Below are 25,837 nucleotides of genomic sequence, written 5' to 3'. Positions count from 1 at the left end.
GAGGCAATCCCATGAACTTCCTCTTGCCTCTTGGCTCTTGGCCTTTCTCCCCTCCATGGAGCTCCACTGGGCTCCTCAATGACTATGTCTCTCTCCTCTTGACCTTCTCCTTCCCCGAGCCTGTAACCTTCTCGGCCTGCATTTCCTATCTTAATCTCCTCATCCACCTCGTGTTCCTTTGTACTCATACTCTCCTATCAAAGGGAGTATCATAGGGATTGCCTGCCCTATCCAACCACTGACTTGTCCGAGTCTTTCATTCTCCACCCTGGTTCTCTGTTCCTACCTCTCCTCGGGTGTGCCCCTTCCCTTGTGGGGCCCTGCTGGTCAGGGAAGTCCATTAAGGAAAACCCCACAGCAAGTCAAATGTTTGCTAAGGTACTTTCTGGGTTCTTTTGGTCCTCTTGCAGTTAAGTGAATTGCAGTTGGTGCTGGTGTCATTTCTGTTATCAAATTCCCATTTCTAATTACTGATTAATTGTTTAAATGGTTTAGGATTGACCAGTTTCAGCTGTTTTGCTGTATCTTTTCCCCATTGTTACTCATTTTACTTGCTTTTATTTTTTACTAATTCTGATCTTTGCACTGACAAGTCAGCATACATAGATATTAAAATATACTCCCCATACAAATTACAAGTCTTTTCTCGTCTATTAAAATATGATTGATTCAATTTTTTACAATGTTATTTGATGATCACTATGTCTAGTATCTATCATTTCTTTTCTCAACAAAAGTGGTCATTATTAAAAGTGTGTGACTTCTAGGTAATCTTTAAATCTGTGGCTCTTGTGTTCCCTTTTTCCCCAGAACCATGCTTTCCTCATACATGTACTTTCTTCACCAATTCCTACATTTGCATCAATATCACGTCTCACACCATATAGCAGGATAAGATCAAAAGGAGCACATGATTCAGAAATAGAAGATATATATATGTATATATATATATATAATAAAGGTATAATAAAGATATAAAAAGCAAATTATGGAAGTAAGGGAAATTTTACCTGTCAGATCTATGGCTAAGGGAAGAATTTCTGACCACACAAGAGATAAATAGCATGATGGGATATAAAATAGGTAGTTTTGATTATACTAAATTAAAAAGGGGTTACACAAGCAAAATCAATGTAGCTAAGATTAGAAGGAAAACAGGAAACTAAAGGAAAAAATGTTATAGCAAATTTCTCTGATAAAGGCCTCATTTCTGAAAAATATAGAGAGAATTGAGTCAAATTTATCAGAATATAAATTAATCCCCAATTGATAAATTGTCAAAGGATATGAACAGGCAGTTTTCAGAAGAAGAAATCAAAGATATTTATAGTCACATGAAAAAATGCTCTAAATCACAATTGATTAGAGACATGCAAATTAAAACAATTCTGTGTTCTACTACCTCACTCCTATCAGACCAGCTAATATGACAAGAAAATAAAATTACAAATGTTGGAGATGTGGAAAAATTAGGATACTAATGTACTATTGTAGAGTTGCAAACTGATTTAATCATTCTGAAGATAAATTTGGAACCATGCTCAAGGGACTATAAAATTGTGCATATCTTCTAATCTGGCAATACCACTATTAGTTTGGAATCCAAAAGAGATCAAAGAACAAGGAAAAGAACCTATATGTACAAAACTATTCATAGCATCTTTTTTGTAGTGGCAAAGAATTGGAAATTGAGGGGATGCTCATCAATTGGGGGATTGCTAAATAAATTGTAGTATATGACTGTGGTGGAATATTATTGTGCTATATAAGAAATGAAAAACAGGATGATCTCAAAAAATTGGGAAAATTTCTATGAGCTTATGAAAAGTGACATGAGCAGAACATTGTAACAGTAACAACAATATTGTATGATGATAATTAACTGTGATGGATTTATCTATTCTAAATAATTCCATCATACAAGACTATTTCAAAGGACCCATGATGAAAAATGATATCCACCTCCAGATAATAAACCAATGGAGACTGAAGCATAATTTTTTCACTTTCCTAATTTTTCTTGTTTGTTTTTGTAATGTGGCTAGTATGGAAATATGTTTTGCATGATTTCACAAGTAAATTGATATCACATTTCTTGTCTTCACAAAGACTAAAGGAGAGGTGAAAGAGAGGGAAAGAACTCAGAACTCAAAAAGTTTTTAAAACTAATTTAAAAGTAAATAAATATTTTTAAGTACCTGTGACCCATTTTCCCATTAGCCTTCAAATTCCTTCTCTATTATTATTCATTTTTAGCAAAAATACTGATAATATGATGCCATTTCTCCAGTAATATCCGCATTCATTCTTTGGTCAGCAGACAAAGATATCACATTTAAAATAATAACTCTCAAATTAAAGTTTATAGATGCTTTAAAAACTGATTCTTACCACCTTCTTGTCCCTTTTCCACCGTTTACCCCACTTTTACTGCAAAAGCTAGGTCAGCACAGGACTAAGAGTCATTTTGCAATTTTCTTTGATTCATGAGTAGTCACATCAAAAAAATTAATCACCAAGTAGCTAGCTTATGACTTCCCTTTTACCTCCAGATATACTCATCTCCTCTAAACTAAGAAAAACCAAACCCGCATCCCATTGTCCCCTGAAGCTAACATTCTGTTTCTTTCCTCTCAAATTTATAGAATGTGTACTCTATACTCACTGCTTTCATTTCCATATCCATTCATTCACTCTAACCTCCTTGTAATTCTCTCCTCCTAAACTGAAATGCCAGTCAATGGCAAACTCAAAGGATTGTTTTACTCCTCAGTTGTCAGTTCTCTATGACTTCTCTGGAGCAACTGATAACACTGTATCCTGATTCTCTTCTTATCTCACGGATCTTTTTCTGTCTCCCATCAGGATTTTCAAACCATAATTGTGATTGGGTTTTTTTTTTTCCTTAAGACTCACCATTTCCTTTATTTCTACAAAATGATAAGTAATCATAACCAGACTGATAAAAAAAAATGATAGTCTGGGGTTTAAATAAGTTGTTCTACCTGAAATTTCTATTTTGAAGGCTTTGGACTAGTAGCTTTTTAGATCAAAAAGATACTCTTTAAATTTGGTTTTTTAAATCCTTTCATATCCTAGCAGGTCCCAACCTACTTTTCCAAGTTACTATCCCATCCTTTGTGGTTCAAACTGCCCTTCTTGCTTGTCATCATACACAACACTCCATTGTCCATCTCTGCACCTTTTCGCTGGCTAAGCCTCATGCCTGGGATTCCCTCCCTCTGATTCACTCATAGAACCCCTTGTTTCCTTCAAACTCATCCCAAGCACCACCTCCACTCAATCTTTCCTGATCTCTCTAGCAGCTAGAGACCTTCTGACCAAATTACCTTATTACATTATCTCCTCCAAAGGACTGTAAGCTCCTTGAGGAGCTGTTTCATTTCTGTCTTTGTGTCTCCAGTGTGTGGCATGGTGCCTAGCACATAACAGTGCTTGATAGAAACTACATTTGGGAAATTGCTCATCTAGTCAATGATCCTGAGTTGCTCCCTGAAACAAAAAGTCATCTTTGAACAACTTTATTTTCATATTGCCACATACCACCAAGAAATGGAAGACCACCATCTCTGATGAATCAGAATTCTGGGTGACACAAGGAGCAATGAAAAGCACATGTAGTGAATGCAAAGAGAATGAACATATTATCAGAGATAACTTGCACAGAATAAGCAAAATAAAAGGCTATTATTCAGGTAATGTATGATTAGAAAAGGAAGTGGCCTGTTATGTAGGAAGTGTAAGGAATAATGATCAAGGTGTGCTGGCAAAAGTAAAAGACCTAGACAAAGATGTCTTGCATGGTGGGCAGACCCTAAGCAAAAGTTCAATAGAAAGACATGGACAGTCATTCAGAGTCATCCAGAATGAGACAGCATGAATGGGTTTCATGCTTTACACTTGGAGAAATACCCGTTCTGAAAAGATCACAGATCCAGAAAAGCATTGAACCAGAACTGATATTTTAATGAAATAATTTCTGAAGTAATTAAAATAAATATAAATAGGCCAAAATAAAAATAAATAAATAAAAGATAAGATCAAAATCAAGTACTTTGTTTAATAAATCATAACAACTAAAAAGCGCTTACCCTTCTCATGCGTAATTCTTCCAATGCCTCTAACAAACTGGTCTTGAATTCTAATACCTGGATGGAAAACAATGGTTCTGAAGAACTTTGGAGAGAATAGGAAGTTGGTTCAGTCTTCAAGTCTTTATCCATAACATAATTTGGTTCCTGTAATATAAAAATTTTTTTAAAAAGATTTAAATACGTTTGTTGGAAAAAGTAAAATTACAGTAAAACTCCAGTTTGTACCAATCTCCACTTCTACACCTCTGACATAAGATGTAGCATGGCATTGTGAATAATAGTAGCTAGCTAACAGTTAGGTGGTATTTTCCCATTTGATCCTCACAGCATTTTTGCAAAGTGAGCACTATTATTATCACATTTTACAGATGAGGAAATTGAGGCTGACAAATGTCAAGTGATTTGCACAAGGTCACATAACTTGCAAGTGTCTGAACTCAAGTCTTTCTGACTCCCAGTCTAGAACCTTATCCACCTCTTCACCTAGATTCCTCTAGAGAATGGAGAGCTGAATTCAAGAGTCCTCAAAACCCAGGTTCAATTAGTACTTCTGTGTGACATGTAAAGTCTGATTTACTTCACCTCTCAGTGTCCTGGGCACTAAGTAGTGTCTATGACCCTGAGCTGCCCAGCAGTCATCAATCTGAATTTGGAGGGAGAGGCCATATCCAACCTCTTCATTCGAGAGATGAGGAAACTGAGGCCCTGAGAAGTAACCCAAGAGACTTGCCCCAAGTCACACAAATAAGTGGCAGAGCCAGGATCTGAATTCAAGACCTCTCAGTGCAAACCCAGTGGTCTTTCTATTGGACCACTTGAGCTCCAAATACCAGACACTGACACAACCACATTCAAATCTGTACATAGTACACAAAGCTCTGTCCCGCAGAACTATTCTTCCCTATAGGCAATGGAATCATCGTATTGTTTTTAAAATGTCCAACACAGACTGCTGTAATATTCCAGATATCTTCTCTACTTAATGAAATACTATCTATCCTTCAGCACCCAGCTCAATTCCTACCTCTTCCATGTAACTGTCTCCAACTTACTGTAGCTCTGGTCTCTCCCTTTTTTGACTACCTATGGACTGAACTTCAAAGTTGGTACTAGAATTCGTAACTCAATAATTTTCTAAATATTCACCTCATTTGGGGTTTTTTTGGCAAAGATTCTGAAGTGGTTTCTCTTTACCTTCTCCAGCTCGTTTTACAGAGGAGGAAACTGAGGCAAACAGGGTTAAGTGACTTGCCCAGGGTCATACAATTAGTGTGAGGATAAGAAAGAGGAGTTGTCTTGACTCCAGGTTCAGCACCTTATCCACTCTACCACTTAGTTGTCCCCGTAGTCCAGTAACTTGCCTAGAGTCCCACAACTAGTAAGTGTCTAAGGCCAGATTTGAACTCAGGTCTTCCTGACTCTGGGTCTAATGATCTATCCACTTCACTATCTACCTGCTCAGAGACTGAACTCTATCTTTAACCAAAAACAGTTACTTTAATTCTCAGAGCTTCCATTATGTTTTTCATTTGTAAACATTACAATGGTTTGATAAACAGAGAAAAAACATGAGCTATTAGTAAAGGTATAGAACCTAATGAGAGCCCTAGTTTAAATGAGCTAACCCATAAGTTATCAGCTAACCCATAAGATTGGGAACAGAATGGATAGACATATAGATTCTGGTACTTTACAATATTTCCACTTTCCATATTTTGTTATTTCTTTTAAGTAAAGCATATTTAATATCATTATTTTTGGAGTTCTGCTGATGTTTGACTACAAAATTATTTTCTTATAAATATGTAGTTTTTAAAGGTTTGTCACGTTATCACATGTGATTTTTTATTATTGGGATTCAAAAATACTTAACAAAATACTTCTTCAAATTTATCATAAAAATCAATGAACTCATACAGACACAGAGAGCTAGGAGAGCCCTCCAAGGACATCTGATCAATCCCCTTCATTTTATAGATGAGGAAAATGAGGTCCAGGGGCATGCAGTGACTTGCCTATAGTCACATAGGTATGGGGCTCAAGCCTTCATAATAAAGATCCAATGGACTTTCAATTGCACTATGAGAAAATATTACCCACTTAAAAATAAACTTGGCCACAAATTCCCTGAAATGCATTTGAAAACAAAAGAAGAGACAAGAGGTATAGGAAATACTCTTTACTTTCAAGAAACATACAACCTAAATGGGAAGACAGAACTAACACTCTCACCACAATCTTTCAATGTCATTTCCTCAAAAATTAAATCTCAGTTCAGAACCACTTTCAATATGAAATCTTTCCTGATTCCCCGAGTAAAGTGTCTTCACACTCAAAATTTCCTTTCATTTAGTTATATGTTGTCTCCTTCAATAGCATTTAAGTTCCTTGAGGAAAAGACTATTTTGTTTTTGTCTCTGTAGCCCAGCACTCAGCACAGTGCCTGGCCAAGAATTAGAATTATTGAATGCTTTTTGATTGAAAATTACCATATCATGGTGTGGTATAGTGTGGTAGAGTAGCATGATATAGCAGAAACTGCAATGATTTGGAGTTAAAGTAGTAGAACTCATGTTCACAACTCTACCATTCATTAGCTGACTATGGTGCTAATAGTAGACTTGAGTTTGAATAGTAACTCTGCCATCTACTGCCAGTCTGAACTCAGATAAATCGCTTAATTTATCCAGGACTCAGTTCCTCAAATGTAAAGTGGAAACATTTTTCCACTACCTGCCCCACATCTTTGCTATGAAAAAAGGAACTGTGTAAACTCTAAAGTGATATATTACTATGAATGTGAGCTATTACTGTTATTATTATTACATATGCTATTACTTAATGTTAATATATTATTATTTCATGTTATTACTGAATGTGAGTTATTTTCATTATTATATTTGGTGCTGTATTCTATTTATCAGAGAAAATTATAAACACAATGTACAAGAATAGAGGTAACCCTTTTGAATCCATGTAAAATTACCCCCAAGTGAATGTTCATGCTCCAAAATAATTAGCATGGTATCTACATAACATTGAAAAAACAAATAAGCATCTCTCTGTCCAGAGTTCAAGATTTAGTATTTTATCTCTTATACTCAATGATATGATTAAATTACTCTAAAGACAGTAGCTGCTTATTTGGCCAATGAACATCTTAATAACAGATAACATTTATATAACCCTTTAAGGAAAGGCTTGCAAAGCACTCACATATATTATTTTATCCTCATAACAATTCAAAGAGGTCCATGTTATTATTATACCTATTTATAGATAAAGAAATTGAGTCTGAGAGTGATTAAGTGATTTGTCCAGGAATACCCAACTAACAAATATCTGAGGAGGGATTTGAATTTAGGTCTTCGTACAGTCAAGTCCATGGTGGTCTATCTACATGGTCATTCTGACTCACAATAAAAAAGAACTTAATAACTATAAACATGGAAAAGGCTTTCAATTTATTATTGTTGTTTTAGTTGCTGTTAACTTTTCAATTGTTGATTTTAAAAGAATACATTTAACTCTGAGAAATTTTATCTGGTAAAAGAAGTAATGAAATACTTGGTAAAAATGAATTTTTTTAAATTACATAAAGAATTAACAGAAATTAACCACAACCACCAATGGCTTTGCCATTGTCCAAAGACTTAACCTAGCATCCCAAGCTTAGTAATAATACAGCTGTGGAACAGAACTACACTAAATCAACCAATACTGGAATCCTATGACCCTAACTTTATTATCATCATATTCTCACCAAAACCAGTTTTGGTTTTGGTGAGAATATGGACTTCAAATTACACATTAAAAATTCACAGGATAAAAATAATTATTTTCTATTAAAATTGAATAAAATCCCTAATAAAAACATGTATCAATGACATTGGACAACTAGAAAGAGTAAGTCATGCATATGCAAAATATGCCTATTTCCTTCTGTCTTAGTAACATCCTTAATTTGAAACTAGCATTCTTCCTTACTTTTGGCCACCCAAACACCTTTTATAATCCAAACTACTTTTAGTGCAAGGACCCTTCACAATGTATATAACTATGCTAAAAGATTCACAAGATTTTATCATTTTCTAATCTTTGACTCCCAGTTGAGGTAACAAAAATTACTTCCACAGAAAAAATATCCCTAGAGGAAAAAAAGACAATTCCTATACATTCCACAATTATTATTAAAGTGTCCCTAGAGGGATAATTGTGAGAGAAGGGGGAATTTAAAAAACATACAGTGCTGTCTTCTTCTTTAAGTAGATATTATAAAAATAAAAATACTATAAAATTTTAATGGTTAAAACAACTTCTTTGACACATTCATTGCACTTGCTTTTCTACTACTTTATATAAATGGAAAAACTGCTTTCTTTAAAACATATAATAACATTCTATATTTTACCACATTTTAAGTGCTATAAAGGTGATTATATCTTTGAACAGTACTTATTAAAAATTACATCTTAAATACTCTATAGTGGAAAGTAAGTTAGCCTATAAGCCTGATAGGGGTCAGAGTAATAACACAGAATGGACAAATTACACTGTCATTCTACTTAAATTATTTAAGTTATTTAATTTGACCTGTAGATAGTCTCTTGTCTTCTCATCATGCCTGACTTTTAAGTGGGAGGTCTTCATTCATGATGATCCTTTAATGGAAGCAAAGCTTTCTCCATTTAACCCATAGTGTTATCAATCATGTACAGGGATAAATGAGCCTGTAAGATTTTGCCAGTATCACAAATGACACTGTGACCTGAGGCCAACATCTTTATTTGCTTCTCCAGTGATTCACTTCAGCAGATATTAACCAATTTTATAATCCATGAAAGGCAAAATTAAAGGACACCATCCATAAAACAGAATAATTCCTATCAGCAACAAAGTGATGTGTGTATTATCTTATAAATTATATGGCCATACAGTGTGGTAATGTAATGAAGTAAAGATGGTAATAATCAAATGCCTAGGGCAAACGCTAATATGCATTTAATCACACAGCATGAAGCCATTTGTCACTACAGTTGAATGCATGTGTACATAAAATACATGAGTCACGTCCTTATTGTTATACTATAACAGCATCAATTTCACACTATCATTTCACACAATAACAATTGGTAGGCTTTTGACATTAGCTAAAACATCCAAACAGTGCAACCACAATTGTTAACACCTTCAATATAGAAAGATATTCGCCTTTTCAGTAACTACATTTTTTATGAAAACTGCTTTGTCATAATTCTGACAGCAGAATACAAATGTTGAGTTTTCTTAACAAAAACTCTAATAGTTTGGCTACAACAAGCTACACTATCTCTTTTTTAGAGCTGAAATAGCAATATATGCACAACAGCTTTATTTTAAAAAATGAAGATAGGTTTATATATTATTTTAAAGCTTTGAATATTTATAACAAATGTTCTAGGAAAAGTAGATCTTTCTGTGTAAAAATATATATTCATTCATGATATACAAGTTGATGTATGTAAAGATTTCAAATTTATGACAACAAATCAGTCTGATCTAAAGGACATACATGATGAAATAATAATGAAAGAAATATAGGTATTTACATATGTTTGTATATGTGTGCATATATAATACATATATGCATACAGTGTCATAAATTATACATATACATATGTGTGTGCTTATACATATTTATTAAAATTTCTTGCAGTCATATCTTCAGTTTGAAATATCCATCATCATTTTTTCTCCTTAAAATCCCTTGATGCTATTATTATAAATATTATTTTCCCAAGATTATGAGCTTTTAGAGGTCAGAGTCCAAAATGTCGGTATGTACTATACAATTGTACAAAACAGAAATGGAGTTCAAATGTTGTAGTATTGGCAACACATGAGTCTGGGGAAAAGCAGGAAGGAAGAGTTTGGGAACCATGGGAAAAAGAGAAGGAATCAACAACCTACAATACTTTATAGGATTTTTATATTCCCTACCTATGATACTACCTTCTGTATGAATGGTAGATATATTTCAAGAAAGATTTCAAAGATCTAGAACAGTTCTAAGAAGAATCACTGAAATAATAAAGGAAATAGCCTAAAAGGGATACATTTTAGGACTACTTAATCTGGGAAAATAAAGACTAAAAGGAGTATGATGGAAGGTTATAAAATCTAATCCTAATATTCTAAAATTGGGAGTAGGGTGGGGTTGGCATCCTTTGAAGTTGAAAATTAAAGTTCTAGGAAAAACAAAAAACTGCAAAGATGGAGGACTAAATGTATTCTCTGATCCACACAACCTCTCAAACTTCTCTAAAACAGAAATTACACACACACACACAAGCTATACAGCAGCTGTCTCCATGACCTAAAACACCCAGAATCCAAAAGAAGGTTAAAAATTAAAGCAGGAACTGATATTGACCGTAATCTCACAAAGCACTCCTCCCCCACCTCCTATACAATGGTCTCAAAATTGTACTAGCTAACCCAAGGCTTACAACACAACACAACTCTATACCCTGGTACTCAGTGTAGAGAAGACACTAGATCTAGGCTGCGGAAATTTGTTCTGCTTGGGCAGTAATAGACAGCCAGAGTGGCAGTGAGCAGCCCATCAGGAGCATAAACCTGCTGGGGGCCACAACCCCATAATATCAGCACTGCAAAGCTCTGAGAACTGAGGAACAAGGTAAGTAGGACAGAACCCCGGGACCAGTCACCACCAAGTGTGTGAGGGAGGCTGTGCAGCCCTCCACTAAGCCTGAGAAAAGAGCAGAGCACCAGATGGTACCAGTTCTGACCACCCAAAAGTCACTTAGGACAGAGACCTCGACTGGTGAATCATGAATTTCCTAGCATGGGAGGAGGCCGAGATGCTTTGAAATCTAGCCCCCAAGGAAATCATCATCAGAAGGGACAGTCAGGAACTGTAGGGAGAGGGGGGAGACTAAAATTACCAAAGATTTCAGGAAGAAGAAAACTCATAAACCCTGAACATAAGCAGATAAATCAAGAGGAAAACATTAACAGAAAGAAATGTGGACTTCAGATCCAGCAAACAAGTTCAGGAATATCTAAATATATATACTGCAAAACAATGGATAATGACCCAATACTTGGTGAGGCAGAAGACTTCATGGAATATAAAAGTATTGTTCCTGAGTGGTTCAAAAGAGAAATGAGAATTATAAGAGCAAAATTTAGGGCCTGCACAATAAAAATAACAAGCAAAATAGAAAAACTGAAATCGTCAATGGAAATTCTCACCAAAGAAACAAAAGAACAATAGGTTGAGAATGCAAACTGAAGGACAATCTAGAAGAAGCAAAAAAATGATAACATTAAAACGTAGCCACTATGCAAATAAAGCATAGTTATCTTGAAGACACAATACATACAGACAACTTAAGAATCATAGGTATCCCAGAAAAAACATGATAGGACAAAAGATCTGTGAAAGGGAATTTTTATTTCCTTTGTCTAGTTTAAGTTAATCTATCAAGAATTTAAGAGTATCCCTACCTAACACTTAGTAAGTCACTAACAAAGAAAGTTCACATCCCAACAGGTCCCCCTGGGCAATGCTAGGCAAATTGAAAGGCCATGATTGATTCCTGAGGTGTGACAAGGAGAGCTGATGGGTAAAGAAAACTGTATATAAGCAGGAGCCTGTCTTTATTCTAGCTCTTCATTCTTGACAGCCTTTAGCCTAGGGAGCATGGGCTCTGGTGGGATTCTTGGTGGTCTTGGTCTCTTGTGTTCTGAAGGTTCTCAGCGGTTTTTCAGCATTTTTGGCTCTTCGGATTTTGGCTTCCAGATCCAGACTTTGGATTCTGGTGAGATTCTAATTCAGATTTAGATTTGCGGTCTGGAGGCTCTAGGATTAGGACTTACAGTATTTTTAGCTAGGATATATTTTCTACCTCCTTCCTATATTTCCCACTTTAATATCTCTACCTTGCTATAAATAAAGCTACTAACAGTCTAGTGACTCATAATTTAACTTTAACTTTTGTAAACGGTGACAACAATTCTTTTTTTTAACCATTATTATCTTTGTCAAACCAAATTTTTAATTATTACATTTGGCCACCCAATTTTCATTATTACAGATCTTAACCCTATTATAAAGGAAATAACAGAAGTGAACTGCCCAGAACTTTTTAATATAGAAAATGAAGTCCCAATTAAAAATTCATAATCTCCAGAAACTGATTTGACTTAGATAGATAGTAATTAACTTTAACTATTGAATTCATACACAAGTCTGCAAGCCATTAGGATAAAGACTTTCAAATACAAAGGAAATAAATTTTAATAATACACCTAGCAGAAAACATAGGATCAAATGGAATAATGTGTTCCAAAGAGCAAGGGAAATCAGGATGCAGTTCGGGGTGGTCTATATTACAAATTCAACTATAATTAAATATATATATATATGTGTGTGTATATATACATATATAATTAACTATAAATGAAAAAGATGAACATTCAATAATAAAGAAGCATTTGAAACATTTTTAGAAAGAAAACAAGAACTAAAGAGATCATTTAATTCATGAACAACCCCAAAAAACAGAAATGTAGGAGTGAATAAATGCAGAAGCCAAGAACAGCAATAGCAAAAGAGTAACAGCAGAGACTAGTAAGAAACTGGGTATAGAGAAGGGGAAGACTGAAAATGAGAGGAAAGGAAAAGGTCATTGTTTTGGTGATGGGAGAGGATTCCATTGATGAATGCTCTTATAGGTGAAGTGAGATAGTCTGTGAAAGAAGAAACATTGTGCTGGATGTGACCAAAGGGATTTGGTATTTTGTTACAATCCAAAGGGATTGTACTACCTTGGTAAAGGAAAAATGGAGCTCCTGGGAGCACCTGGCACCAAAGGGAATGGGAGAGCATAGTCCCAGAAAGGAGATTTTGAGGCAAACAGAGGTGGGGAAAGGGAATCATGGGAGGGTATAAATCAGAATGAGCTACATAATCAAGGATGTGGTAAAGGAGTCCTAGCATGGATCAGTGTCCTCTCTGACCCCTATAATACCTGGCAATGTTCTAGAAATGAGCCACAATGGAATAAGGGAATCCATGGGGCAATCTCTACAACATAATGGCAGAAAGAATCTAGAGAGAGAAGCCTAGAATGGATAACTTTTAAGTTTTGATTGCATGAGGATCACAGGGGAAAGAGAAATTAAGTTATTAGTTATAGGAGTCACAAATCAGGGAATGAGGATCTAGAACAGGCAGAAAAAGAGAACAAATAATGGGGAGAGTGAAAAAATTCCTTTTGGAAAGAAACAAAAGAAAATAAAAATTTAAAAACTAATAGGGGGAGGAAGACAGGTAGTGGCTCAGTGGATTGAGAGCCAGGCCTAGAGATGGGAAGTTCTGAGATTAAATCTGACTTTGGATTTCCTAGCTGTGGGACCCCACACTGAACCCCCATTGCCTAGCCCCTACTGTTCTTCAATATACAATACTGATTCTCATATAGAAGGTAAGGGTTAAAAAAAACTAGGACTAGTTGAAGGGAAAGAGAGGAAGAAAAAATTCATTTGACTAAGAAGAAAAAAAGAAAGGAAAAATTATAAAACCAGATAAAAGCAAGAGAAAAAGATTAAGTAAAATCTGAAAGGGAAAGGGATAACAAATAAGAAGAAGGGATCAAGAAAGAGGGGGAAAACCAGTGTGAACAGGATTACTTTTTTAAAAAGTTAAACTGAAGTAACTGAAGGAACATAGTACTGTGTCTATGGCAAAAAAAAAAAGAGGGGGAGGGAACTTCACAATTTGAGGAATAAACAATGTTAGAGCTAGGTAGAGGAAAAAATAAACCTAACTCATAATTTGAAATGTGAATGGAGTATACAATTGGATAATAAAACAAAATTCTACAATCTGCACAGTTCAATAACATCCATCATAAAGTAAAACTGAGGGAATAGGGAAAAATTTAATTTAGCATCAAGTGAATCCAAAGAAGTGAGAGTTATAATCATGCTGACAAAGAAAAAAAAACAAACATGCAAAAAATTGAAAGGGATAAACAAGGAAAATATATTATGTTGAAAGGAATCTTAACCAACCAACCATTATTAGTAATAAATATACATTCTGTCTTACCATCCAAGTTCATATAGGAAATATCTGCACTATAGGAAGATATAGACAGTAACATGTGAAGATTGGATTTGGCTATCTCCTGATTATAACATTGAAGGTACTTAGCTCTTCCTTTATTGTGAATATTGAATTGTAATCCCCAGTTTATTTTTAGATTTTAATCCCCAAAAGTGTTAACTCAGTATTTAAAGTAATCTACCCATTTTAACCACAAGAAGGTGTGAACTAACCACAAAAAAGATGTGAACACCTATTTCATGCATTGAGTGGAAGTTCTGTGACTCAGGTGTGAAAGAGTGGGAAGTCCTGGAGAGGGGCATCTTCTGTGATTGATAGATGTAAAAATTTAAGGGAGGTGACACAAGAGAAAAAGGTCTTTAAATAGAGGAAACAGAAGCACACAAGGATCATTCAATTCATTCAGTCACTCAGAGTTGGATTGGAATCAAGGATTCAGTCACTCAGAGGAGAGACTGGAAGATCAGTCACTCAGACTTGGACTGAAGACACTTGGCTGTGGAACTGGACCCCTGGAGGAGCTCCTGCAGGAAATCTCAGACTGCTTTCCTTTTAGATGGTCACCGTGGTGAGTGAAAGGCTGACTTAGTTTCCCTGCCCTTTCTGGAGGTGTGAACCTCCAAGAAAGGCCCATCATCTTAAGACTCCTTCCCCCCTGGTTGGGGCTTAGAATTTCTACCTGGCTTTAAGAAAGCCAGAGTTGTCTCTCCCTCTCTCTCTCTCCCCTTTTCTCTCATCCTTAATACCTTCCCTCTATTGTAAATAAACTAAAGTACTAGTAATTCATTTTTGGATTTAGAAATTAAATCCCTGGCGACCACCTATTAAACATTCAATCTAACTATAAATTTAACATAATTATAAATCTAACAAACACAATGTGGCAAGAGACTTTAAAGTCCCTCTCTCAATTTTGAATAAGTTTAATAGATAGATAAGTAAAAGGAAAACTATGGAATTGAAAAATCTTGTGAAAACTGGAGTTAAAGATTTCTGAGACAGCAAAAGAACATATAATATTTCTCAATTCCACATGGAACTTTTACAAAAACTGATCTGATCGTGTTCTGGAACACAGAAATATTACAAAAAAGGGGAAAGGGGCAGAAATAGTTAATATATCCTTTACAGGCTATAATGCAATAAAAATGGTAATTGGTTTAAGAACTACAAACAAAAAAAAAAATAGACCCAAATGGAGACTTAACAATGAAACCCTAAATAGCAAGTGAATAAAAAAAAACAAACTGTGACATAGGTTTGCACATAAGAACAAGTACCAGGCTTAATCTTTCTCCTCATTGGTGGAGGAGCCCCAGGAGGCTGGAATCTTGGGAGTCAGAAGGTTCCTTCTGAAGGGCAGTTGGTCTCTCACTTTTGAGAAGCTGAAGAGAGAGGGCTGGTTAAGACTTTCTCCTGAGGGTAACCCACCTTTTTCCTGCTAGTGACTGGAAATCCTTCCCCCCAACATTTCCCAATTTAAAAGACTACTGAAGACGAACCTGAGAAAGACATTTTTGAATCTCTGTCAGACTTTACCTCAGCTCCTGTTGCCCTGGGTCTGAACTGTGGCTAAGGGGCCAAACCAAGGATCAGTCAACTTGACTATCTCTCAGGGGGCTCTGGCTGCCAAAGCCTGAGTTCCTCCCAAACTCAAGGAGGGAGGGAAAGGGGTTAGTTAGAGAAGGGAAGCCCTTTTCCTTTCACATTTTTTCCCTGTCAGTCATTCCTTTGTATTATGCTAATTGAATTAATTGACATTAAAATGGTTATCCTTTCCCAAATTTGAATCAAGTGTAAGTGAACAGATTCAAGGGGTGAGATATCTTCCTAAGAAGAAACCCTTTAGTCTATAGTAGTGGAGGGGGACAAGAGGGACAAGAGGAAATCTGGGAGAGCAGCCATCGCTGAAGAGGGAAGGCTAAAGGGGGAAAATCTTCAAACCCCCTCTCCTTTCTCTGAGCCAACCTTGAACATCAGCTATCTCTCCTAGATCCTGTTTCTTTTTACCACCAACAAAGCTTCTCCATTACAAAACTATAGAAATAATTAACTATGTTAAAGAAAATTATAATGATGAAACATTTCTGGCATATAACTAAAACAGTTCTCAAGGAAAAAAATAATTTCCTTTACAAACATACATTAACAAAATAGAAAAAAACAGGAGTTAATGAAATGAATATGCATTTTTAAAATTACGAAGCCAACAAATAAACCTAAAATAATCCAAAAGAGAAGATATTGGAAATGAGAAGATAAATTAGTAAATTAGATGAATAAACAAAGGATAAAAACTAAATGCTCTCTCTTCTAAAAGACCAACAAAATGTATAAATTCTTAGTTAATCTGACAAAAGAAACACAACCTTCTGCACAGCATATGCTAACTGTATTGATTTAGAATCTGGAACCCTAGAGACTACATTTCCAACAATCCGTTTTCCTTTTCCTGTTTGTGCATCTCCTTATGGATTGAGTTCTGAGTTTCTGTTTGCAGCCCACATGGTCACTCTGGCTGGTAGAAGCAGTAAGGAGGGAGTATTTTGGGTGCTTGCTGGAGTTTTTTTAAATTCCTCTTTGCTCTAAGTTAATTTTAATAAATAGTATTAAAATAATAATTAGAGTATTGAATATTAATTTTAATCTTTACATAACAAAACAGAAAATGAAAAAGAATTAGGACAATACCTTCAAAAATATAAAATACTCAAACTAGCAGACCATTTAAAGATCTCAAATAATTCAATAATAGAAAAGAAAATTGATCAAGTTATAAAGGAACTATCAAATGAAGAAAAACTAATAGGTTCACAGGGAAATTCTAGAACATTTAAAAATAACAATTAGTATTCATACTCTATAAATTGTTCTCAAAAATTGAGAAAGTACCTAGCCAGAATTCTTTTATGAAACAAATATAGTTTTAATACCTAAACCAAGGAAAGATAAGACCCAGAGAGAACACTATAGGCCAATATCACTAGTGAACACTGACTCAAAATTTTAATCCTATCAAAGATTACAATAATTTAGTCCAGAAACTATTCACTTGGACCAAATGGAATTTATACCAGAGGCACAAGGATAGTTCAACATTAGGAAATCAATTAACAAAAATCATGTTAAAAACCAGACCATCTAGAACCACATAATCATCTCAATAGTGGTAGAAAAAGGTCTTGACAAAATACAGTGCTCTTTCATGCTAAAAACCCTGCAGAGTATAGGCATAGAAGGACCTTTCTTAAATTTCATAAAAAGCATATGTCTAAAACCAAAAGCAAGCATCATATGCATTGGGTATACACTTGAATTTCTAATAAATATGAGAATTAAGTAAGGATGACTACTCTCCCCACTCTTCTTTGATATAGTTCTGGAAATGCTAGCAATAGCAATAAGACAAGAGAGAAATTAAAAACATTAATAAAGAGTAGATAAAACTCCCTATTTTTTGCTGATATGATGATTTACTTAGAAAATCCTAGGGAACCAGCAAAGATACTAATTGAGATATGACTAGCTCTAGCAAAGTTGTAGACTACAAAATAAATCCTCATACCTTACAAACTGGCTAAAATGACCCAACCCCCATAATATCAATGGTCAGTGTAGGAGGGAATGTGGAATGACAGACACATTAATATATTGTTGGCAAAGCTATGAAATGGCACAGTCATTTTGCAAAGCAATTTGGAATTATGCAAATAATGGTTAGTCTTAAAACTCAAGTTTTGTGTTGCAATTATGCCCTTAAAGTATAGTACAAGTCCTTTGGGCTTTAAGGTAATATCTAGACTTCACTGTTTTCAGTGTCTTCTAACAGCAGCAACTTAAGTCCCAGCAGTCTCTCCCTTGGTTTTCAGAAAGTGATCAAGGTAGAAGTATTTACATCAGTATAGTATACAGTACAATGCCTTCACACAATTATTTGACACAGTGGAAGTTACAATTCAAGTTAATATGTTTTTGTGTTAAGAATTTTATTTTCTGTACAGTGTTTATGGTACTGTAAATTTCATGTATTATGAAAGTTAAAATAATCTGAAATCAATTTTTTAATTGAGATGTTAGCATGGAATTCTGGGGAATTTATTTTGTGTGCTATAGTTTATGGGTTCATGGTTACTATGTTAGTAAAAATGCATATTATGAAAATAAATATTTTGTTATAAGAATTATATGTATAAAAGTGTATTTTCAGCAACATCTAGCAAAAGATTATAGCTTTTTGTTGGTTTCAAGATCATAACCTTCTACTTCCTATAGGTTCAATTTATCAATATTTGTATTTTTTTCTTTGGGGGACATTTTCTAGGAATATTAAAAAGTTGAGAATTGTCTATAGTTGTTTACATATGGTCTTCACTATTAGACTATGAACTCCTTAAGACAGGCACTGATTTTTTCCTTTCTTTTCATCTCCTGTGTTTAGCACAGTACCTGGCACACAGTAGATACTTGATAAATGCTTATTGACTTGACTTGACTTATGCATAAAGCTCATTATTATTTGTGGTCTGCCCTACTTAACTTACCATGCATAATCTCTCACCTACTTCTTCATTTCTGTTCAAGCAAACATAAAACTTTTCAGTTTCTCTATTTCTGACTCCATTGTCTATTTACAAGAGGAAATTTGCCATTTCTTTCATCTTGCCATCTCTAAAATAAAAGTCAATGAGCCGATTAACAAATATTTATTAAGTGCCTTATTTTGTATGAGGCATTGTATTAGGGCCTGGGATACTCCATTTATCATCTAATTCACAAAATCAATTCTCCAAAAACAAAAAACTTAAAACTTATGTATAACATTAATATTCATTTTTGCTTACTTTATGTATTAATACGTTATTTAACAACATGTCTATATGTCCATCTCGATATATTGCCAAAACAGGACCTTATCTAGATCACTAATCACTATTTTAAAGTCTAAGCTCCCAGTTCATATAAAGCTTGCTGTTACACTGGATGTGTGGGAGGATTTAATAAATGCTAGTTTGACATAAGAACTCTCTTCTGTGAATTAAGGCAATTGTTTTGGGAAACGATTTATATTTATGAAAATAAAGTGGCCCAAATATCCATAACCTTTGAGCCAGATATACTCCAAACAGGTTACTGACAAAAAACAAAACTTCCATACATATATATATATATATATATATATATATATAACAAAATATATGTAGAATAGCTCTTTTCATGGTAGCCAAAAACAAGAAACAAAGTGCATACTCATCAAGTGAGAAATAGCTAAACAAACTGTGGGACACAAGTGGAATGAAATTACTGCTAGGTACAATTAATATTATGATCTTTCTACTTCTAATTTTATTCTCAATTCACTTTGCATACTATTGCTAAATTAATCTCCCTTAAAAACACCACTATCATCATTCACTTTCATATTCCAAAGCTTTCAATGGCTATTCATTTCCTACCCCACGACATACCACACACCACTCATTCTTGCCTCAGAATTCTTGCCTTATTCATTCATTCTTGCCTTATTCATGCTCTTTCCCCAGCTTGTAAAACAATCTACAGTTGTCTCTACAGTTTACGCGCATCAATCAAGGGTTAGCTCAGTTCTCATCTCTTTTACAAAACTTTCTTTGCCTCCTAAAGCCTACAAAGATTTTTACTTTTTTCTGAACTTTTTATAAATTGTTGATTGTGCCACACAATTCAGTGCTCTATTATGCCAGGATATAATGGAACCATATAGAAAGAATACTTTCTTGTTCACCATCTATCTCAGGTCAATGTTTTAATCTCACAGACTAGATGGTAATCCTTGTAGGAAGGGGGCTATGTTTTAAAGGTGTTTGGTATCACAGTACTTAACACAATTCAAGAAATGTAGTTAGCACTCAAAAAAAGCCTTATTCAATTATTGAATATATAAATTCTTAGCATCCTCTGAATCTACATATTTTCAAATCTGAAACATTTTGAAAGACATAATGAGTCTCTTCTAAAAAAAGTGATTAAGTGCAAAATATTTTATACTATCAATAATGAATCTTTATAATTTATGGCTTAAATTTCAGCACAAAGTCAAATTTATCTAAAACAAACAAAAGAATTATTTTGCATTTAACTTGATAAATTAAAGAAAAAATTTTAATGTAATTTAGGAATGAAATAAACATTTATTAAGCACTTACTATGTTCCAGGTGATGTGCAGTTATATATCATTTGATGCTCACAACAACCCTGAGGTTATTATACCTGGTTTACAGTTGAGGAAATTGAGGTAGAGGTTAAATGACTTGCCCAGGGTCACAGAGCTAGTATCTGTGGCTAGATTTGAACTTAGGTCTTCTTGACTCTGGGCTTAGCTCTTTATCCACTATTCATCTAACTACTTTGATGTCAGTGTTTTAAAGTGCAAATTTTAAATTCTCTGAACTTAAATTTCCTTATATGAAATAAACATGTATTGCTCAAAATCTTTCATTTAAATTGTTTTTTAACACAGGACTTAACTCTTTTAACTTAAAAGAATTCTACAGAATTAGCAAGAAAGTAGCAAGAAATGAATCCCTGACAAATCTGATAAAAACTTCTTACCCTAAATAGAAATTTGTCAGAGTTTTATCTACAGAGAAGACAAAATGATTATGAAGATTACTGACTCTTCTTTTTGACAGATTAAGCCAGTAAAACAATGTGGAGAGTTGAAAAAAAATATCAGAATAATTTAGGCACAATATCTGCTTCCATTTCAAGTACTTACACAAAAAGCATTATTTTTGCCTGAATTATATTGATAATTGCCTTCATTATTCATTTCATTTTGTAAGTATAGTTGTGACTTGGTTCAAGTATTTTAAATGCTGTTTTCAGATTTAATGCACAGCCATTAGTGTCAACAATGCAACTATACTGAAACATATAAAATAGCAGTATTTTTGAATTTGTTAACTGTGATACATCTGATATATCTAAGTATAAACCAATTTCTTTTCTTGAGCCAAAGTTCATGCACTATCTCATTAATTAGTAAAAATCATAGATACAATTAAATTCAAATAAATTCTCATCTTTCTGCATCCCAATAATAAATTTCCTCAATTCAGTTTCTACATACTTAGAGAGTTACACTAGGTCCATTTGTGCAGTCATAAAGAATTTCAGAATCATCACTGAAGACAGAAAAGAAATAAAGCTTCCATTAACATGAAGAGGATAAGGACATAAAGATTTACCTGGACCCCTGAAAAGCAGAGCAGTTTGAGAATTAAGGTTAATTAGTAAAAATAAGACAGTTTAGAATCAATCAACAAAGAAAGGTTTCATCAAGACAGATATTTGCATATGTTCATATTTCCTTTATGTTATGTGGGGCACTCAATGCAAAGGGATATGATTATGTTTCCAAACACAGTTAGGATATAACTTTTTTTTTGTCATGCTTACAATGAATATTTAATATCAGTGACCTTGAGGATCCTGCTGATTTCAACAAATTCAAATAATATGCATTAATAGATAATAAATTGCTTGAAAAAACAGAATTGTTGAAAATTTGTGTCTGAAATGTCTAATAAATTAAAAATATTAAATATTGTATAAATCTGATAAATTATCTTATCCTTTATGTTTATCCTTGTACATATCCTTTATGTAATGTCCTTTATGTTTATTATGAAAAATGTTGGCCCCACAATTAATGTTATTTTTTTCCTTTCTTTTTTTAGAATTAGCATTAAAAATATACCACAGGGGCAGCTAAGGCGCTCAGTGGATTAAAAGCCAGGCCTGAAGATGGAAGATCCTGGGTTTAAATCTGGCTTCAGACACTTCCTAGTTGTGTGACCCTGTGAGACACTTAATCCCTATTTGCCTTGCCCTTACCAATCTTGTGCCTGGGGAAACAATAAACAGTACTGATTCTAAGATGAAAGGTAAAAGTTGAAAAAATAAATACACAACAAACTTATGTAAAGCTATGTCTTAAGCGTTATTCCCAGCAAAGGTCTCATGACAATGTAATTCAAGGTAATAGTAGACTGCCCATTGGATTTTAAATGAAATGCGACACATTCTTCAAGATGCCCTTAACCCAAAACACTCTGCTGCCACCTAGTGGGCAGGACCATGAATGTTCATATAAGGGTCATTTTTGACATGAAACTTAATTGTTATTCCCACTACTAGATTATACCTAAAAAAATAAAGATATACAAAAGAGATGATGCATGGCCACTCACACAAAGCTTGGTCCCCCTTTCCATCAATACACAGAGATTTTTGACACATCAAGCTGGAAGATGTCAGCTAACTCCAAAGAGAAAAGAAATAGCCACTACAAAAATTCTCCATCTACAGACCTCAATAGGGCAAAAAAAAAAAAGCAAGGGAAGGAAGGAGGGCCAGGAGTATTGTCAGGAATCGATTTGGAATGTTTGAATGAGCTAAAAATTCTAAAATGGAACATATGACATTTGAGGGTTTTTTTTTTTAATTCACCATTATGTGGATCTTTATATTTTTCCCCCTAAGGTGAATAGTGATTTAATGAGTCTCCCCAAACCCACCAACAATCATAGAAAAAGTGAAGTGGAGAATTCCAGATCCAGAATTTGGTCTATCCTATGTGGCCCCCTCCAGCCCTCTATTGACCCTCTGTTCTGATCTCATCTTTGGTTTGCCTGTGTAGGAACCAACTGGGAAGTGGTGAATGGCAGAAAAGTATATAGAGCAAGTCAAGGAGGCAGTGTAGGGCAGAGGGAAGAATACCATATGGTTAGCCCAAACACTTGGACTGAAATCTGCTATAAACTACTAGGATGCTAAAGTTATCAGTGAGCCCTAAAGTGCTAGATCTAGTGGCCTTTTCTCAATTCTCATTCTCCATGAATGACCTCTCTTGTAGCATTGAACAGTGATGATCACCAACTTAATATTCTCCTCTCTAGATTTTCAGGACACCCCTCTCTTTTGGCTCTTCTCCTACCTATCTGTCTACTCCTTCTCAGACTCTTTTGTGAGATCCTTATCCAGAACACATCCTCTGGCCATAAGTGTCCCTCAGGGTTCTGTCTTGATCCTTGTCTCCCTTTATGATGATTGATGATTTCATCAGCTCTCTTGAATTTAATTATATCTATGCTAATGATTCTCTCTTTTCTGTTAAGATATTTTCCCAATTACATGTGATAACAATTTTCCACATACTTTTTCTGAAGTTATTGGATACGAATTTTCTCCCTCTCTCCCTTCCCTTTCCCTTTCTGGAAATGGTAAGCAATTTGGTCTGAATTATACATGTATTATTATGCAAAACACATTTTCCATATTATTCACTGTTGTAAGAGAATAGTCATATAAAGTCAAAACCCCTAAATAAAACCATAAATAAACCAATGTGATCTAGTATGCTTTGGTTTGCATGTAACTCCAACAGTTCTTTCTCTGGAGGTGGATAGTATTTTTTGTCATAAGTCCCTCAGAATTGTCCTGGATCCTTGTATTGCTGAGAATATACGCTGATGATTCTCCAATCCACCTTTCCTATCCCAATCTCTCTGCTGACCTTCAATGTCACATCAGCAACTGTTTCAAACTGGATGTCCAGTAGACATCATGAATTTTTCCAATACAGAACTCATTATCTTTCCCCCTAAACCCTCCTTTCCCCCATCCCTATAGTAATCATCTTCCTAGTCCTTTGGGCTCCGACTCTACAAGTCATCCCTGATTCCTCACTATCTCTCACCCACCCGACCCTTCCCAGATGCAGGTCACCATATCTAAGCTAAGGTCAAGGGTCTGCCATTTTTATCTCTGCAGCATCTCTCCACCTTGTTCCCCTTGTCTCCTCTGCTCCTTGGAGCGGGTCTTCTCCCCTCACACCTGGCCTATTACAATAGCCTGTTTGGGGTCCTGGGCCTCAGAATGCCGCCTGTCTCTTCCCCATTCTCCTCCATTCAGCCACCAAAGTGGTTTTCTTTCTACAGGAAATGTTTCCGTATCTCTCTCGGTTCCTGCTTTCGCTCTGGAGAGTCTCTCTAGCTTATCCTCATTTATATGGACATGTTTGCGCGTTATTCCCCACATAGGTTGTGAGCTCCTGCAGGGGAGGGCCTGGAGCCTAAGGGTATCTGCCGGAGAGTGCCCTTGGCCAGATCGGGTGACCTCTCTGTGCCTCGGTTTCCTCATCCGTGGTATGAGAGACCAGGCCTCCCGACCCTTCCCAGATGCAGGTTCAGGCTCTTAAGAGCAGGTGACCGTAGTTGGGTCACGACAGCTCCCCGAGCCTCGGTTTCCCCCTCTGTAATATGAAGAGCCTCGGGGCTCCTCCCGATACCCGGATATGACCTACGTTCATTTTTGGACGCAGCCCCACGGGACCCCGGAGCACTGAGACGCAGTCACCGCCAGCGCCCGACCTGCCTTTTCCTCAGGCGATGCTTCGACGGCGTCTGGCTTTTGCCGCCAACACCGCCGGAGCATGCTCGGGGGTGGAGCAGGGGGAGGGCGATGGGGCTAGGGAGGAGCTTGGGTAGGCTGAAGAAGAAGGGGACGAGGCTTTGAGGGCTACGGAGGAGAAAGGGGGTGGGGCCTGGAAGAAGCGGGGGGCGGGGCTTATAGAGGGCTACGGAGTTGCTGGAGAGAGCAGGAGAAGAAGGAAGAGGCTGGGACTGAGCTTGGGAAGCCTATTGAGAAACGGGGAGGGACTTGTCGGGGCAGTGGGGAACACGAAGGAACAAAGGGGTGGGGCCTGGGAGAAACAGGGGCGGAGCTTGGAATAGGCGGCAAGGGAACAAGGGGTGGGGTTTAGGGAACGCCATGGAGGAGCAAGGAGGAGGGACCTACTAGAAGATGCTGGGCGGAGTTTTGGGGCTACAAGGTTGTTTTTCTCTATAATGCTATTATCATTGTAGAAATTATTGTCCTATTTCTGCTAACTTCATCCTGCATCGGTTCATAAAGATCTTCTAAAAAGATCTCAAACTGTACTGCAAAGCAGTGATCATCAAAACAATCTAGTACTGGCTAAGAAATAGAAGAGAGGATCAATGGAATAGACGAGAGGTAAATGACCGGGGCAATCTAGTGTTTAATAAACCCAAAGATCCCAGCTTTGGGGATTAGAACTCACAAAAACCTGTGGAAAATTGGAAAACAGTATGTCAGAAATTAGTACAGATCAAAATCTCACTCAATACGAAGATAAGGTCAACATGGCTGTATTATTGAGACATAAAGTAAATTAGGGGAACATAGAATAGTTTGCCTGCAGATCAATGGAGAAGGGAAGAATTTATGACCAAATAAAAGATAGAGAACATTACACGATGTAAAATGAATAATTTTGATTATATTAAATTAAAAGGGGTTCCCCACAAACAAAACCAAGGTAATCAAGATTAGAAGGGAGACAAGGGGGGGGGGGTTATAATGGGTCTCTCTGATATAAGTTTCATTTCTCAAATATATAAAGAGCTAAATTATAAGAATCCAAGTCATTTCCCAATTGACACGGTCAACAGATATGAATAAGCAGTTTTCAGATGAAGAAATCAAAACTATCAATAATCACATTAAAAAATGTTCTAA

General features: G+C 35.6%; 1 protein-coding gene across 3 annotated transcripts in view; it reads right to left on the bottom strand.

The window, feature by feature from the left end:
• Positions 1 to 25,837, bottom strand: part of CCDC73 (coiled-coil domain containing 73) — a 182,688-nt gene that overhangs the window by 118,865 nt on the left and 37,986 nt on the right. For 2 of the 3 annotated variants that reach the window (XM_007497222.3, XM_007497225.3), the window contains exons 1-2: positions 24,600 to 24,792; positions 4,113 to 4,259 (exon numbers count right to left, since the gene is read on the bottom strand). In XM_007497222.3, the coding sequence (XP_007497284.2) occupies positions 4,113 to 4,259; positions 24,600 to 24,605 (153 nt within the window). In that variant the 5' untranslated portion in view covers positions 24,606 to 24,792. Of the gene's footprint in view, positions 1 to 4,112; positions 4,260 to 24,599; positions 24,793 to 25,837 lie in introns of those variants that run through there. The other variant, XM_056801974.1, reaches the window with a different exon arrangement.

The sequence above is a fragment of the Monodelphis domestica genome, chromosome 6 (assembly GCF_027887165.1).
Source record: "Monodelphis domestica isolate mMonDom1 chromosome 6, mMonDom1.pri, whole genome shotgun sequence".
Lineage (NCBI taxonomy): Eukaryota > Metazoa > Chordata > Mammalia > Didelphimorphia > Didelphidae > Monodelphis > Monodelphis domestica.
This window is presented reverse-complemented; position numbering and strand designations above follow the sequence as displayed.